This window comes from Seriola dumerili, unplaced genomic scaffold, assembly GCF_002260705.1.
Source record: "Seriola dumerili isolate Sdu_G_001 unplaced genomic scaffold, Sdu_1.0 BDQW01001815.1, whole genome shotgun sequence".
NCBI classification, from domain to species: Eukaryota; Metazoa; Chordata; class Actinopteri; order Carangiformes; family Carangidae; genus Seriola; species Seriola dumerili.
The window spans coordinates 423,200-439,511 of NW_019176070.1; the positions used below are offsets into that span (position 1 = coordinate 423,200).

At 38.2% G+C, this 16,312-nt stretch overlaps 2 protein-coding genes across 2 annotated transcripts; both read left to right on the top strand.

Moving 5' to 3' along the window:
• Positions 1-4,537: 4,537 nt before the first annotated feature.
• pus1 (pseudouridylate synthase 1) lies at positions 4,538-7,113 on the top strand. Its single transcript, XM_022768690.1, has 6 exons — positions 4,538-4,881; positions 5,101-5,327; positions 5,417-5,554; positions 5,900-6,002; positions 6,116-6,816; positions 6,918-7,113. Exons 1-6 carry the CDS (start codon positions 4,818-4,820, stop codon positions 6,948-6,950), a joined length of 1,266 nt encoding a protein of 421 aa, XP_022624411.1. The 5' UTR covers positions 4,538-4,817; the 3' UTR covers positions 6,951-7,113.
• A 1,295-nt stretch (positions 7,114-8,408) lies between these two features.
• Positions 8,409-12,960, top strand: noc4l (nucleolar complex associated 4 homolog). The gene is made up of 15 exons (XM_022768692.1): positions 8,409-8,571; positions 8,710-8,830; positions 9,067-9,173; positions 9,731-9,838; positions 10,008-10,157; positions 10,288-10,390; positions 10,534-10,568; positions 10,660-10,710; positions 10,820-10,931; positions 11,096-11,156; positions 11,289-11,399; positions 11,631-11,794; positions 11,968-12,050; positions 12,247-12,360; positions 12,567-12,960. The coding sequence occupies exons 1-15, from the start codon at positions 8,419-8,421 to the stop codon at positions 12,684-12,686; spliced, it is 1,593 nt and encodes a 530-aa protein (XP_022624413.1). The 5' UTR covers positions 8,409-8,418; the 3' UTR covers positions 12,687-12,960.
• Positions 12,961-16,312: the final 3,352 nt, after the last annotated feature.

A 16,312-nucleotide genomic window follows, 5' to 3' on the forward strand; every position in this document is an offset into this window, starting at 1 on the left:
ATTCATATCACCATCGCCGTCTCAGTTGGCTGTCTTAATGTCTTCCTCTTTTTTTAAAACAGCAAATTCCGGACTAAATCTATCCAAATAGATGGTTTAAACATGTGGCTGAGTTACTGCTTGGTTCCCTTCGCCCGCTCTGCCTGTGTATTGCGGAATCACCAGCGTCCTCATCGGCACCAATCGCGTTTGTCCGCTGCAGTTCTCGCGTACGTCGAATGCGGTGTTCAGTGTCCGCATGTGGAACCACCTCATTGGTTGGACATACCGGAAATCCTACTCTCTCTCTTTCTCTCTCCACAACGATAGTGTGTTCGTGGTGTGAGTGGTGTCATACATTTAAATGCCACATTACATTTATATTTTTATATTTTCAACACAATTTCCAAATACTAACTAAAGCAAAGTATGCTATCCAGTTTGTGCATCTACAAAAGTGTAAAGTAAGAAATGATGGTGATGTAGAATGATTGTAAACTCATCTTTCAATATATCTTACCAGAAATGAAATTAAAAAGTATAGTTTCTCCTTCATCAAAAATATCTCTGCTCTGCTCTTTTCAATGAACACAGTATCACTAACATAGTGATACTGTGTGACAAACAAGTCTGTCTTATAAGATAGCCCTCTACTTAGAAACTATCTTGTAGAAATCTACTTTTTTGAAAGTGAAACAAGACAAACCAAAAAAAAAAACAAGGCATATGAATAATTGATGTGACTGTGTGTATAGTTCCTATGTTGATGGGGTGTGGGCAGGTTTAGGCTTAAAGGCTTAAATTATTACATTTTACCCCAATTCATAACAAATTAATGGTTTGGCCACTGTTCTGTTCTGTTGCACATATTCCTTTCTACTTTGTTTATAACGTGAAATATTCTTTAACCTGTTCTATTTTGAGTGAGAGTGACAGGTAAATGAGGATACAATTTTAGATTTATGTTAATAAATCCCTTCTTTCCCCCAGAAAATGCTTTCAACCTACAGTCTTCCACCCCTGCAGACATCACCTTTATTATCTTTGTCAGAGTTATTGGAGGTGTCTGTGAAAAAGACCATTCTCTGTTAGACTTACAGAGTAACCTGGCTTGTGTAATAACACAGTCAGCCTTATCATTTGCTCTCTGGCCTTTTATCAAGAATGTATCTGTTAAATTAGTCCTTTAAAGTTGTCTTGATACTGTAGAGTTTAATTGAGCACTGACATATCTTTCTTTTTTGCACCAGAATGTAACCATAGTTTCGAGAAAGAGATACACATATACATACACAATGAGATCAGACAGAAATACTTTATCCTATAGCAAACAGAAGGAATTCAGGTAAAATCTAAATCCCTAGAGACAATGAGATAGCTTCTTTGTGAGAGGTTTTGCAGCCTACAGTATCTGCTGTCTATCTGAAACTCAAGTTATTTTCAGACACTGTGATTAATGTGTGCAGACTCCTGTTCATTGACAAGGAAAAAAAATCCTCTGCAACTACTCAGACACACAGTAGCTTGAGATAAGAATGACAAAATTTTAATGGCAATGGCAACAAACAATTACTTACTTCAACAAATCTCATGTCTTAAAGGACAATTATTAGTTTTTTCATAGTTACTACAGTAATATCAGTTGTAGTGCTTAAATAACAAAAAGCATGCGAAAATAAATGCTTTTGCCATATAAAAAAAATAGTTGACATAAGAATGCAGACAATTTTCATGTTCTTCCCACAGTGAACTTTATAAACATAACCTTAAATGTTAGTCACAAAAATGTTGGATGTTGCATTTCAAGATGTGCGAATGCATTTTTGGAAGCACATAATAAAAATCTAAAAAAATATATTACATTGTATATGATGTAACACAAACTGAAAAAAAGCTTAAGTACTTAAGTTACAGTAGGTTCTGTGGGTTAACTATTCTTACATCAACCAAAATAGAGGGTCAGGGCTGCTTCTGCTGCAACTGGATGAACATTCTATTATTGTGAATGACAAAATGGATCCAGTTTGAAAGCAGTGTTTCAAGCTGAATAGACACTTCACAGTCCAGCCTCATTTCACACAGTTCTAAAAACTGAATACAGTGTCTCAAATAGTAGAAGGCAGTCTGACAATACCGCTCTGATTCATTGTTAGTTCAGCCTAATTTTAATTATCATTCTGTAGAATTGAACTGTTGCTTGATACAGTAAATACAATTCATAATGTTTAAGAGCTGTGAACAATTGCTTCAAAAACTGTGATATTTTCTCCCCTTCAGTATAAGTCATATTCTGTTATTTGCTAATTAAGTTACTCCATTCCCCTTCCATTTGACATCTACAGTGTGTGATGTTTGTTTTGTTCAGCAGCTTATATAACTCAGCCAGCAGGGTATCAGCTTCCGCAGCTGTGGATTTCATTGCTAACAATGAGGATGGCTTTTAATTAATTTTTTTTTTTTGTTATATGTGGGGGCAGTATACAGGCGGTGAGTTTCTGTTCAATCTGATCAAGGTTCTGCCGTGCCTGATTTCTTGAAAGCACAGATTGCAATCAGTTCACACAGACAATGTAGAAATAAAGGTGAGTGTGAGCTTTGCAGTAGGTTTAGGTCTGTTTTTTAAAACCTATTTAATGGCTACATTTGAGGCCAGATCTCTCTCTTTGTAGACCAGAGAATCCTTTTTCAGATGGTTGCTGCTCATTTCTTTCTATCAGACTAAAGATGAGACAACTGAGGACAGTGAGGATGATAACAGTACTGGCTTTGTTTATGTCTGTCTCCAGGGGATGGATGAACATTTCTGCTTGTTCAGAAAATACTCCCATTAACATATTACATAAGGTTGTCTTGGTCAAAGAAAATAATTGATTTTTTTTCATCCACCAAGTCAAGAGACTTGTTTATCTTTTGAACCTTATTCTCGTGGCTTATTTTAGGACATCTGAATGGAGAAATACACATTTACAATTTTCATGTGCCAATTTAAAAAAAGATTCTGTCTACACTCAGTGATTTCATAGCTTTTTGATTTTGGAGATTTAACACTCACTCATGCCCCTGTTTGCTGCTGTCAAGGAAGTGAAGGCTATAAGCAATGAGATGATAATCTAACTTAAAAATACTTTTGTGTGTTTAATCCCCCAAAGCTTTATTACAAGTCTTGAGGAATCCCTGTTTCTCATTTAGAATCACCATCATCCAGTATGATTCCCATTTGTTAGAAAAAGGGGCACATGCCCTTTTCCCATAACAAGCCTATGTTTGGCATCGGGTTTTCAGCTGAAAACTAGCTGATCACCTTATAAGGTGCTATGAAAAGTGCAAGTGTGCATTCTAGGGCCATCCCAGGATGAGAAGGTTAAAGGTTTGGCCTCTTGGCAACCAGGCTTCCTCCTTGTTGTGGTGTCCTTGAGAAAGATATATAGAACTCTCTGCTCTGTAAGTGCTGAGCCTCTTTGCAAATTCAATGTTACCATCTATCCTCATGCATGACAGTTACATGAGTCACAGCACATTATGATAAGTGGCTACTGTAAATTGACACAGAAAGACTTCTTTATATGGTTTCAAAATGATGGTGGAAAGCATAGGCTATACATCATGTTTTGATCATGGTTTATACAAAACCGATATTTATCATAGTGTTTGCTTGCTTAAATTGTAGACTTTCAGGTGAAGCCTGGAACTATGATTTGAGCAAAAGTGAGGGGTCTATGTCAGTAGACACATGCAGTCAGCCAATAAAACAAGGTGATGGGTTTCAGAATATAACACAGTAAATTTTACTCTATATGGAAATTATTAAAACCAATTAAAGCTCAGCTTATGCTTGGCACAGACTATTTTGGCCTATTGAAAATCATCAAACATCAATTGTTCTTTAGGAAAACTAACATTAGGAAAACTACATAACATTTCATACAAGAGTTAGATAAGACAGCAAACCATAACCTAAAATAGGCCTACAACTTGGTGTCATTTGCATTTAAAAACATAATTTCCAAAGCAAGTGGATGACGCTTCTGTTTGTGTGATTTTACTGCACTCAAGTGGACAAAATTATTACTACATGCGGATTTTCCCTTAAATTCTCTATAATCTGCATTTGGATGAAATGGGTGCACTTTTCCCTAATGTTAATTCCTCTCTTGAATACAAACACATGGAACCATTATTATTACATGCTAAACTGAATTTTAGCCAGAGGAGTTCTCTGAGAATCTGCCATATTTCTTTTTTAGATTCTGCCAGTTTAATGGCACACCTACACCTACAACGCTTACAAAAGTAGATTCATCACTTGCCTACGAGATTTAATAAAAGATCAAATTAAAAAGAAACTTTGAAAGGTTTGAATTTTTCATATTTGGTGTTATGGATGTAAAATTTCGCATGTAAATAATAAGATGTAAAATGAAAGTCAACACTGCAGTCAACGAAGGTCATTACATTTTTAAATGGTTTAAATGGTTTTTACAGTCCTGTTATGACGTATGCAGAAAAAAAAACAGAACAAGGCAGGTCTCGCGATATTTACACGAGGGGTTAAAGTTGGTCGGGCCATGTGTGAGTGTGTTGCCGTACCTACCAAAGACTAGTTTGTACAGCTACAGTTTGAGCCTTATTCATACGTATTTATCTGTACAGATACTAACATTTGGCTTAGAAGGCTGACTTCACGTGTTTGGCAGATTATATATTTCGTACACGGATTCCTTAAAGATAGTTTTACCAAAATATCGTGTGCTGCTCTGCGTTAGCTTGGCTTCAGTTCAGCTGATATGACAGTTTGTATCTTTTAGTACAAGGATCTTCCGATGATGGCTTAACCCAACATGATAAAATCCCCATCACTGTTCAGTGCCTTAGTTATCCGCACATTGACGTTGAAGACAATCGGTAAGACAAACCTTTGGATGAGTCTCTTCCTGTGCTGTTTTGCCAGGATTTTTTTTTTTTTTTTTACCCTTGAGTTCGCTAGACTTCTCATGCTTCTCTAAAACTACTCATGTTTCTTGTTTAAATTTATGCAAGATGAGTCTCATATACTCTTACGTGGCGTTACTGTAGTAATGAGTGGTTGTAATGAGAACGGGATTTATGGTGTTATCTTCACAGGTATCCTTGATCGGTTCTGTTGCACGATGAGTGAAGGATCTAAAGATGAGCCCACAGCCAAGCTGATGAAAAGAGCCAATGAGGAAAATGAAGACTCTGCTGAGAGGGTGCAGGCTGCAAAAAGAATAAAAGCAGAGGGGGTACACGCTGAGGATGAAAAGAAATATCCTAAAAAGAAAGTGGTCCTCCTCATGGCATACTCTGGAAAGGGATACTATGGCATGCAGGTGGATGCTGTAGCTGGTCTCTCTCAGTTCAGTTCCAAGCACTTGATTTTCTTACACCATGCTAAATGTGACTGTTTTCTGTGTTGCAGAGAAATCCGGGAACCTCTCAGTTTAGGACCATTGAAGATGATCTGGTCGCTGCACTTGTAAAATCTGGTTGCATTCCTGAAAACCATGGTGATGAAATGAAGAAGATGTCTTTCCAAAGATGTGCCAGAACAGATAAGGTAAGGCTTTTGTACAGGTAGTACAGTGGGAATTCATTTCACAATGGGCAGCCTACAAGGAAGTTCTGAAGACAAATAAAATATCCACTCACCCGGTTCAGAGTTTTTCATCTTTGCATTGCCATGTTGTTGCTCAAGTTGCTAATGAACACAGTCATTCAGTTTGAATTATGCTTCCTAGAGGTTGCTTGTCAATTTCTTTTGTGACAAGTCTCATATAATGGGGGTAACTTCTATAATATATAAACTGTATGTTTTAATAAGCCATGCTAAGGGTTTGCATACATCATAAATACTGGTCATTATGACAAATGGTGATGTGTTTATTTATTCAAACTTGTTTAGGGTGTGTCTGCTGCTGGCCAAGTGGTGTCTCTAAAGGTGTGGCTGATTGAAGACCTCATTGAAAAAATCAATGAGCATCTGCCACCACAGATCAGAGTGCTCGGTGAGACATTGGTTCCACTTATCTCTTTCCATCTGCTGAATTATGTTCTGAATAACAAAACAAAGGACAGAATCTGTCATTGAGAAATTCATTTTTTACATTTCTTCCCACAGGTCTTAAACGAGTGACCCAGGGTTTCAATTCCAAAAACAACTGTGATGCTCGCACATACTCATATATGCTTCCAACAGTGGCCTTTTCCCCGAAAGACTATGACACAGGGAATATAGCAGCCTTTCGCTTGGAACCAGAGACACTACAGAGGGTCAACCGTCTGTTTGCTTTCTATAAAGGCACCCATAACTTCCATAACTACACTTCCCAGAAGGCTGCAAATGACCCTAGTGCCCGCCGCTACATCACAGAGATGTCCTGTGGAGAGCCTTTTATCCGCAGCAATTCTGAGTTTGCGGTGATCACTGTGCGAGGTCAGAGCTTTATGCTGCACCAAATCCGCAAGATGATTGGCCTGGTGATTGCGGTGATAAAGGGCTACGCGAAAGAAGAAGTGATGGAGCGGAGCTGGGGCCAGGAGAAGGTGGATGTTCCCAAAGCTCCAGGGTTGGGGCTGATCCTGGAAAGAGTTCATTTTGACCGGTACAGCAAACGCTTTGGAGGGGATGGGCTGCATGAGCGCCTGGAATGGGAGCGTGAGGAAGAGGCAATCAAGGCCTTTAAGGAGGCTCACATCTACCCCACCATTGTTGAGACAGAGCGTCAGGAAGGCTCCATGGTCAATTGGATGTCCACGCTTCCTATCCATGATTTTGAAGCCACCGCTACTGAAACACAAGACAATAAGGGCCACAAACAGGTATCTTGGAATTTATAACAGAGAAACAACATTAATTCAAAACATTAAAAATGTATTTTGTTACATATTCTAATTCATCATTGCCCTCTTTTTTTCTCCAGGATAATGCAGAAGAAGGAAACGACTCAGATTAGGTCACACTGCCTGCTGAAAGAAGAGACTCGCCAAAACAATCTCTTTCTGTTGCTGGGAATTAGCTTCCAAATAAGGTCTAAAAGTATATCTTCCAAGATTGACTTTTTTTAGTGGTTTTAAATTCTGTTTCTCTTATACAAATGTTATTAAACCCAAACAACAAGATAAAAGAAGCCTCTCTGTTCTTTATTCTCATGATTGTTTCTTATTGATCATGTCATTGTGAAAGCATTGTGAATGTCTGTTTTGTTTGTTTGATGAGCACTTCTGCAATTCATTTACATCTAAACAATAGGATGGACATTAGTGATCAGTAAATATAATAGTTGCCACTGCTGACTTGTCTCTCAGCACCAGTAGTTTTGGTAATTTACCAGTTTAAGTCTTTGTCTTGTAAAGTGCCCACTAAGTATAGGTTTGGATTCTCATGAGTCAGTCCGAGCTTGTCAGATCAAGTCGGTATCAATATTATCTAAACGCTTATGATCACATCAATAGGAGCGTTATTACGCACATAGGTATCTTTTCTATCTATTTGTTGATATTTTTGTCTTTTAAATCTGATTCCTAACAGTTCAATTATTTAAAACCTTAATGAATGAGAATTTCTTCGTGGCCAGAGGCCAGGGCCTGGACCAGAGCCTCTGTATATAGTGTTTGTTAAAATTTATTGTTGGAAAAGCAATCAAATGATACAAAGAGACAAAAAACAACTACAGAGAGACGCAAAATGGCTACAAAGAGACACGAGATAAATTCAGCGACACATGACTACAAAGAGACAAACTGACCATACAGACACCTGAAGAGATGCAAAACTGACTGCAAAGATAACTACAAAGAAAGACAAAATATTTATATTTGCAAGAGATGAAAAACAATCACAAATAGACAAAAATGAACTAATGTCATGCAATTTTAGTTTTTTCTATTTCAGTATTGCTTCTGTGTTTGAGGGGTGGATGGCGATTTTCTCATAATCTGCCCATGATTTTATAATATACAGCTATCAGTTACCTTAAATTCATGCTTTGATGTCACAGTAATGTGTTGATGGCATCAGCGTAGACTGTAGGTAAAATATGCTACACAGCTGTGCCCTAACAAAAGGGATTCTGAAGTGGTAATCATGCTAAAAGCTAAAACTTCAACCTCCAGTCACTAGGTGGCGATACAACAAATGTGTGGGTTGGTTCAATGTCGCATTCACGTCCATTGGGACGTACGGGACTAGAGTTTCCATCTTTCAGCTATAATTATCGTACTCCCGTGGCTGTGAGGTACAATAAAACATCTCAAGTATACATTTGATGTATAAAAAATATTTATACAATCTACTAAAATGTTGAGTTTAAATTCATAAGCAACCTTTCTAGAATGTGTGTCTTCTATGGTATTTGTAGTAATGTAGTTGAGGTAATTCGTATTCTTAAACTGTGACTTGAATGCAGCACCATTGAATCGAACATGGCGCCGGCCAAAAAACGCAACGTGAGTTCGGCAAAAACATCAGAAAAGGGTGTAAAAACAGCTAAAATCGACCTCAACAGCAAACTCGAGAGTATACTTGAGAACAGAAAACACGCAAACGATGTATTTGACATACTGGAGTTCCTTCAGGTAAATATACACAGCTACACATTTGAGTAACACAGCTGGACACATGCTGGTTAACTTAGCTAACGTTACAGGTTTTGCTTCTTTAGGCTACCAAAACATTACTCTGGATGTGTTTGTGTTCTACATGTCTATTTGCAGTCCGAAAAGGAGAAGGATGTTATCGGTGCTGTCAGTTCGTGCAGCAAATTGTTCTTCGCCATGTTGGAGAGGAAAGACCTGTTTATGGGGAAACTGCCCGGAGAGGATGAGGCGTTGAGTGGTGAGCACAGGCTGATTATCCTTTATAATGAACCCACTTATGAGATGTATGTGAGCATTTCCCCACCAGCACTGCTGTACCTTGAGATTGTCGGGATATCACATGAACCTGTAGCTGAAACTCTGAGTATATGACAAGATATTTAAGTCCTGTCATAAACATTGACATTTCATAATGGTAAAGGAAACTGCAAATCACAGCCTCATTGTGTTTGTCATTTCTTTTGTCTGGTCCAGGAGGATATAGTGCTGAGGAGAAGTACCGCATCTTCATGAGACACCGTTACAACAGTTGTGTGGAGATGCTGCTTGAGCACCTCAGCCATGAAGTTCACAGTGTCAAAGTGAGTCGACTGGTTTTCTAAATGGTTACAACTTTAGTACACGTTCACCAAAATACTTGGACAACAGAAGTGCTGCACAAAATAACAGCTCCTTCCCCACATGAATTAGTATTAATGTAAGTTTAAGTGACGGGATGTTTGGTAAGTTGAAGTATGCACTGTCATTTTCCTGTACTATTCATAATATAAAGACTAGGTGTGTTTATGCATGGGACAGATGAATTGCAGGCGCGATTAAGTACACTGGCATTACACACAAATACTTCTGCAACTTCACATTTATGCAACATGCAGTGGGTGTTACTAAACTGGTTTATTATTATTCCTGAGAGCCTTCAAAAGATTCTGTATCTCAAAGACCAATAGTTAGTGTGCAGTAGATTATTGGCTTTAAATTTGTATATTGCGATGACACAAAAGTCAAATCTTGTTACCAATCAACACTTAGTTGTTACCCTTCACTTGTTGTCTTTAAAAAAAAAAAAAAGTGGTTAACCATTATGCAGTCCTGTAAGTCAAGGTTTCTGTTTTTCTTGTCAATAACTGTCCAAACACAGGAGAGCGCCCTGTGCTGCCTGATGAAGTTTGCTGCAGGAGAAGGGCAGCATCCTCTCGAGGACTTGGACTGGAGTGAACACTACAGCTTCCCAAGGGAACTCATCCAGGTCGGATTATGTGCAATACGAAAAATTATATCTGATAACGATACTTTTATTAGTTCTGTTGTGCGACTTCAATAATTTACCTGCGCTTTTAGCCAAAGGCAGTTTTTAACATGCTTTTTGAAAGTTGGCACACGCATCTTCTGATATTTCTGTCTTATTTCATGGTCAGGCAGTGGTATACAGTCTGCTGTCCAAAACTACAGACAACTCCCTGCTGATTTCCAGGTTCCAGGAATTCCTCGAGATGGAGGATGTACGCTATTATGTCATGAGCTCCATCCGTGAGAATGTGGGCAAAGTCATGGACAAAAACAAAGGGGTAGGAGATCTCATCATAGCTCATCTGCTGTAGTTGTGCTCGTTTGTTGTTATCACATTAAAGATGCAGTTTTTTTATGGAGTAAATATCACTTTGTGTGCTGAATACTGTTGGCTTTTCTTCTTCTTAGGCAGTGGTGCCAATATACCAGAACAATGTGTTCACCCTTATGTCCAACATCAGTATGCCGAGCCAGGAGTCAGAGCTCACTAACTTTATGGTCAAACAGGAAGGTGAGAACTGCCTTGAAGTTCCCATAATGCCATAAGTAATTACAGTGTCAGTTTCCACTTTGTGTTAATACTTTTCAGGCAGAGTTAATTGTACATTCATTTTTTTTAATAAGTTATTAAAGCAATGGAATTGTTATTTTCAGCCAAGCATGAGGACTGGAAAGCTGCTAAACTGATTGTAAGTAAAATATTTTTAATCAGACCTTCACATTTCTGCTTGCGACTTAAATGTCACTGAATAAAATTTTAAACGTTCTACCTCATTACAGGAACACAAGCGTGTCTTTGAGAGGATGTGGCTCGGCTTTCTCAAGTATAAGGTAAATATCTAGACTGCACAATCATCATTTTTATTCTCTGTACACATCTATGACACTGTGCAATCAACACTATGCTTTGTCTCATGAATTTTTCACTTCTCTGTTGTAGTTGCCAAGCAGCATGTATAAAAAAGTCTTGGTGATCCTCCATGACTCCATTTTGCCCCACATGAGTAAACCTGCACTGATGATTGACTTCTTGACTGCTGCCTATGAAGTTGGTAAGTTGTGAATGTGCTTTAATCGTGACTCCATGTGAGCTAACAATGACTGCTTTAAAATAACCCTAAAGGCACTTTTCACACCTTATCTCCGAGATGTAATGTTTGGATAGGGTGATGGTAATCATGATATAATGATGTGTTGTCACATTCTCGTTGAATAGGTGGGGCAATCAGCCTGCTGGCTCTCAATGGCCTTTTTGTCCTCATACATCAACACAACCTGTGAGTATTATGCAAAATAAGTCTTCGGCCATTTTCAAATTCAGTAATAAGTCAAAGAAATCTGACCAAAAGACCAAGATATTTTTGAATTACGTTAATATTGTACGTTGTGTGTTTGTTTGTGTTTTTCAGGGATTATCCTGATTTCTACAAGAAGTTGTATAATCTGCTGGAGCCTTCTATTTTCCATGTGAAGTACAGAGCACGCTTTTTCCATTTAGCCAACCTCTTCCTTAGCTCCAGGTAAAATCACTCATGCTTCACAGTTTTTTAACCGCTGTTTATCTAGCTATAGCTGTCTGCATCTGTCCTCTTGTGGACAGGCATACAGTTGTAGTCAGTACTTATTGTAGATGACTTGATTGATTGCGACATTTCCCATTGCTTCCAACTATTCAAGATAATGACCATTAAAAACTCAAAAAGCATCTTCACTTAGTTAACTTATATGTGTTTGTTTGTGCTTGCCTCCAGTCACTTACCAGTGTACCTAGTGGCTGCCTTTGCCAAACGCCTGGCTCGTTTGGCTCTTACAGCACCACCTGCGGCCCTCCTCATAGTGCTGCCCTTCATCTACAACTTGATCCGTCGCCACCCGTCCTGCAGAGTCCTTATTCACAAGCCCAGCACAGAGGACGGTGAGAGTCAGCCTCTTTTGTGGTTTGGATTTCTCAACATTTGTAATTTTTTCTGTCTATAACAATATATGTGTATTTAGGAGAGTTTGTAAAAATCTTATTGTTTTGTACACTACAATCTTCCTCTACAATCCAAGAAGTAAGTAGATGTTTGTTTGTATTCATAATGACAGAGACTCTGGAGGACCCATATCTAATGGATGAAGAGGACCCTGTTCAGTGCTGTGCCTTAGAGAGCAGCTTGTGGGAAATTAAGGTGTGTATGTGATAGTTTAGGATTCACAAAATCTATCATCCATGACACTCATTACAATTGACTTGTTAGCCATGTTTTTTTCTCATGTTCATTGGAAAACAAAGATGAAGAAATGTCATTTACACGTAGTCTAGTTTAATGGGGGGCATAGTTTATTGAAATAAACTCAACATTCTGCTTTCTCCTTTTCCTGCAGACGTTGCAGAAGCATTACCATCCAGATGTGGCCAAAACTGCCATGTTGATTAACAAACCCCTGTCAGAACAAGAGGATGATATCAGTGAGGTGCTGGAGATAACAGCGTATGAGGTAATGTGACACTTACAAACTTGAGTGATTTCTGCATTTGTTTGTGTAATTTATATAATTATTTAGTTAACGGTTGCACAATACTTTCTTAGAGTGCATGCAAACTAAATGGAAGTTAACTCATCTAATAATGCTAATATACATCTTATACTCATACTTGTAGTAATCTGAATAACGTGAATGATGTTCCTTGGTCTTATCCCCAGCTGATGGAGAGAGACCTGAAACAGACTCAGAACAAGAGCATCCCACTGGAGTTTGAAACGGCCTCACAGTTACTAAAAGGAGGGGGAGATGTGTTAGGGCAGCACTTCTGTCTGAATTAAATTAAGTAAAAAGAAAGGACTGCATTTATAGTGTAGTGTCAGTGTCTGGGACCAGCTCATCTATCACAGTTTGGACTGAACAGGAAGTTTGGACAGACTTCCCTTCAGAATAATTATATAAATGCCTTCTTGAGAGCAGCAGCAGCAGCAGCAGCAGCAGCAAGAAGAGCACCAGAAATGTGTTTAATCTGGAGTTGTATTAACCTGTTTTTCTTCATGACTGTTGACGTCCTGAATGCTTGACTGTTGTACATCAATAAAAACTTTTTACAAAGCTCATTCTCATACAGATGAATACTTAGAATTGCTCCATAATGAGCACACCAGAGACTAATCAACCCTGCAGCTTTACAAAGTTTCTCTTTGGCTTATTGTTTTGTGGCACATTTACTGTTCAGTATAACTGCTCCAGCTGCAGTAGCAGCAGGTAGCCATTTTTAGCTGAAAACCTCTTCTGAACTCCATATGCTTCTGAAACACCCTCATTTTCTCATGAGTTGATGGGGTTCAAGAGCCCATACTGTTTTGATCAGTTGGCCAGAAATTTGACTTCAAAATAATGCTAAACTGTGTCTTTTGCTAACATTTTAGCCTTACAACTTTATAAGACAATATTATATTAAGCATGTGTGTTGTGGAGTTCCTCTGACCTGAAGTAGCCACGATCCCACACAGCCACACTAGTGTTTTCACTCATTCAGGCTGATTATACCCAGGTCAAAGGTTAGAATGTTGGGATTGACATGTGACTGAACCTTAGTGCTAATAAATATGATAACACCCCCCCCCCCCCCCAAAAAAAAAAAAAAAAAAAAAACAGTTAACTAAATTAGAAATCTGGAGATGTCAGTGAAGCTAGCGTGTGTATGCCCAGTTCTCAGAAGCGCTAATTAGGTAAAGTGAAAACACCTGTGATGGTCCACCGTTAATGTGTGTAGGCGCTTTAAGTTTTCATTTGTTACTAAACAATTTCTTATGTAACTACAATAGATGCTAACTTAAAAGAATGTAACAAGAATATATAAGGAGCCATGAAGAATCTTAACACCGTCGAGAGACTCCCTTCGTCTTATAACAGGTGAGAGGTTAGCCTTAAATGCTCTTTTCCCATCTCCATGTTTCATCCTCTTGTTAACTGTGCCATATGGTCACACAGCAGGCAGCCCTGGGTACAAAAACGCCATGAGAAAAAATTCTGAATCATAACTGTTTGAAAAGAGCAAGTCATATGAGGAGGAAGCTGTCCAACAACGTACTCACAGACGGACAGACACTGTATGAGGAGCAAGCCATGGAAGCTAGAGAGTCCGCAGTGAACCTCTGCTGTTTGTAAGATTTACAGTGCATTTACTTATTTTTCATTTTTGCTGTTATTTAGGATTACAGTGAGGGAGACATGGCACCACACTCTGCCAAAACCGAGAAGGCAAGAAGCCAAAACAGAGGATCACTGCGAAGGGGATGAGAGGAACTGAAGAGCCTAACTTAGATAGGTAATAATCTTCTTAAGTGGTACTTATGACTATATATTTTTACCGAATTGTGCATGAAATATTATTGCAGTTTATTCATTCATTGCAACATCATATACTTTTTTGTGCCTCATTTGAATGCGTGCAAACTGCAGTTTTACAAAGTTTTCTCCACTTGCTGAAAGTCTTCCATTGCAGACAAAGTGCATGCATTAAAAGCCTGAGACACTTGTGGAACTTGGTGCAGGGCTGCAAAACCATTCACAGCTGCTTTTGTAGAAGATTTTGTTGGAGGATTTTTTATTTTTTAATTGTTTAAGATAATGATCCCATTTACTGAACCCAACTAGTTCCTGCGCCAGCTAAAGTGATGTCTTATTTTAATTAGGTATAAGTACAACAATGAAGAGCTGTTTGCTCAGAGTCAAAACGAGTTGACGACATGGGTTCACAACAGTAAACCACTGAATGTCTTATTCAGAGGGAGATTATATACTTTAAAATAAAGATGTGATATCATTTAAATAATCTTAGTAATGGATTGATAGATTAATTGATAGGTAGATGGCAAATGAGAAACCCCATTCAGGCCTGGATAATGACGTAGGCACAGCTCTCTCCTCTCACTTTGATAAATCTGTGAGAGGGATGCTTTGGCAGCACTGCAGGTTCACAGAGGTCTTGGCAGGACGGGATATTTCTGCATAAATCTACAGGACTCCTGAGCTTTGTGTGGTGTTGTTGTTGTGTCTGTCCTCCTCCTCCACAGTCCCCCCTGCGAGGAAATAGAAGCTGTCCAAGGTGAGTCAGCACGGAGAAGCTGTTTGAGCATTTGGCTGAGGCTCTAAGAGAGACGGTAGAAGAGAGCTGATTAATTCTGTTTTTGTTTTTTTTGTTTTTTTTATTAGACAGAGAGAGCAAATATGAAAACAAATGACTTGTTCTTTGTCAATAATTATTAACAATTTATTGTTGATGGTATCTAAATATCAGCTCACTTTTTAGTTTTTACTGATCAAAAATAGTTAATTTAGTATTTTTTTTATGTGATCTTGTTCTGCTGTTTTTGTTTATTTCAGAACAAATGCATTAGTCTGAAAGAGAAAAGATGAATGAAATCAGCTGTTTTGAGTATTTATTATGATGCAGCAATGAAGTCAGATAAGTCAAATCTCCTGAGGTACAAGCAGCATTAACCTTCTTAACCTTTCATGTGTTGGTGGTCTGCATTGTAGTTACTGTGAATACAGGCATTCGTGTGTGTGTGTGTTTTGCACAAAGGTACAAAGCAGGTCAACATAGATGGGGATTTGAGGACTGATAAAAGCTGATGTTTTTTCTACACTCCCCTCTGTCATTGTGTTGCTGTGATACAGTAATCCTCTCTTATGTAACTGAGTGGATCTCTCTCTCTCTCTCTCTCTCTCTCTCTCTCTCTCTCTCTCCCTCTCCCTCTCTCTCTCCCTCCCTCTCTCTCCCTCTCTCTCCCTCTCTCTGAACACACTCATACACATGCACATGGGCACAAATATACATACTAATCATCCCTGTAGGTGCCTGGTTTTTTAGGTGCAGTTGTGCATTTTGTTTGCTACATTGAAATTGATTTGTTTCCAGTCAGCTTAGTATGAGTAACATTAGTGATAATTAAACATCATGCAATGTAATGTAACATGTACGCTTGCTATTTTGTTGTTCTTGAAATGATAGTAATTGGTAAATTAAAGCTTTTTTTTAAGTGATGGGTTTATTATATTATTTAAGGTAGGAGCCCAACAAGAGAAAAGAGGGTCAGAAATAAAACACTGAAAATTATCAGGGGAAATTTTAAAATACAAAAGTGAACATACTCAATTTAAAGTAAGAAATACTTTAATTACTCATGTAAACCACCTACAGGTGAATTGTCCAGCTAATAGCTGTATACACTCAAGTAACAAACATAATTGAAATTCAGTTTAATTTGGTTCTCATATACATTTTATTCTATAAAGTCTCAAAACTGTCAAGTACATATAGAAAAAAAAAGTTTTTTGGATACCTGTAAAAAAGTATGAATACTGAGTGCAATTTATTTATTTTACATTCAGTTGTATGTTTTCATTTTGTGTACAGTTGGTTGGATGGAAGTGGGAGGTTTGCAGTATGGCTTCA

What these genes read in the sequence shown, in the direction of transcription:
- pus1 (XM_022768690.1), top strand. Translation starts at nt 4,818, where the DNA reads ATGATAAAATCCCCATCACTGTTCAGTGCCTTAGTTATCCGCACATTG. An exon ending in ATTGACGTTGAAGACAATCG is followed by an intron (nt 4,882 to 5,100) that starts GTAAGACAAACC and finishes TTATCTTCACAG; the next exon opens with GTATCCTTGATCGGTTCTGT. An exon ending in AGGGATACTATGGCATGCAG is followed by an intron (nt 5,328 to 5,416) that starts GTGGATGCTGTA and finishes TCTGTGTTGCAG; the next exon opens with AGAAATCCGGGAACCTCTCA.
- noc4l (XM_022768692.1), top strand. Translation starts at nt 8,419, where the DNA reads ATGGCGCCGGCCAAAAAACGCAACGTGAGTTCGGCAAAAACATCAGAA. An exon ending in GACTGCTGCCTATGAAGTTG is followed by an intron (nt 10,932 to 11,095) that starts GTAAGTTGTGAA and finishes CTCGTTGAATAG; the next exon opens with GTGGGGCAATCAGCCTGCTG. An exon ending in AACCTCTTCCTTAGCTCCAG is followed by an intron (nt 11,400 to 11,630) that starts GTAAAATCACTC and finishes GCTTGCCTCCAG; the next exon opens with TCACTTACCAGTGTACCTAG.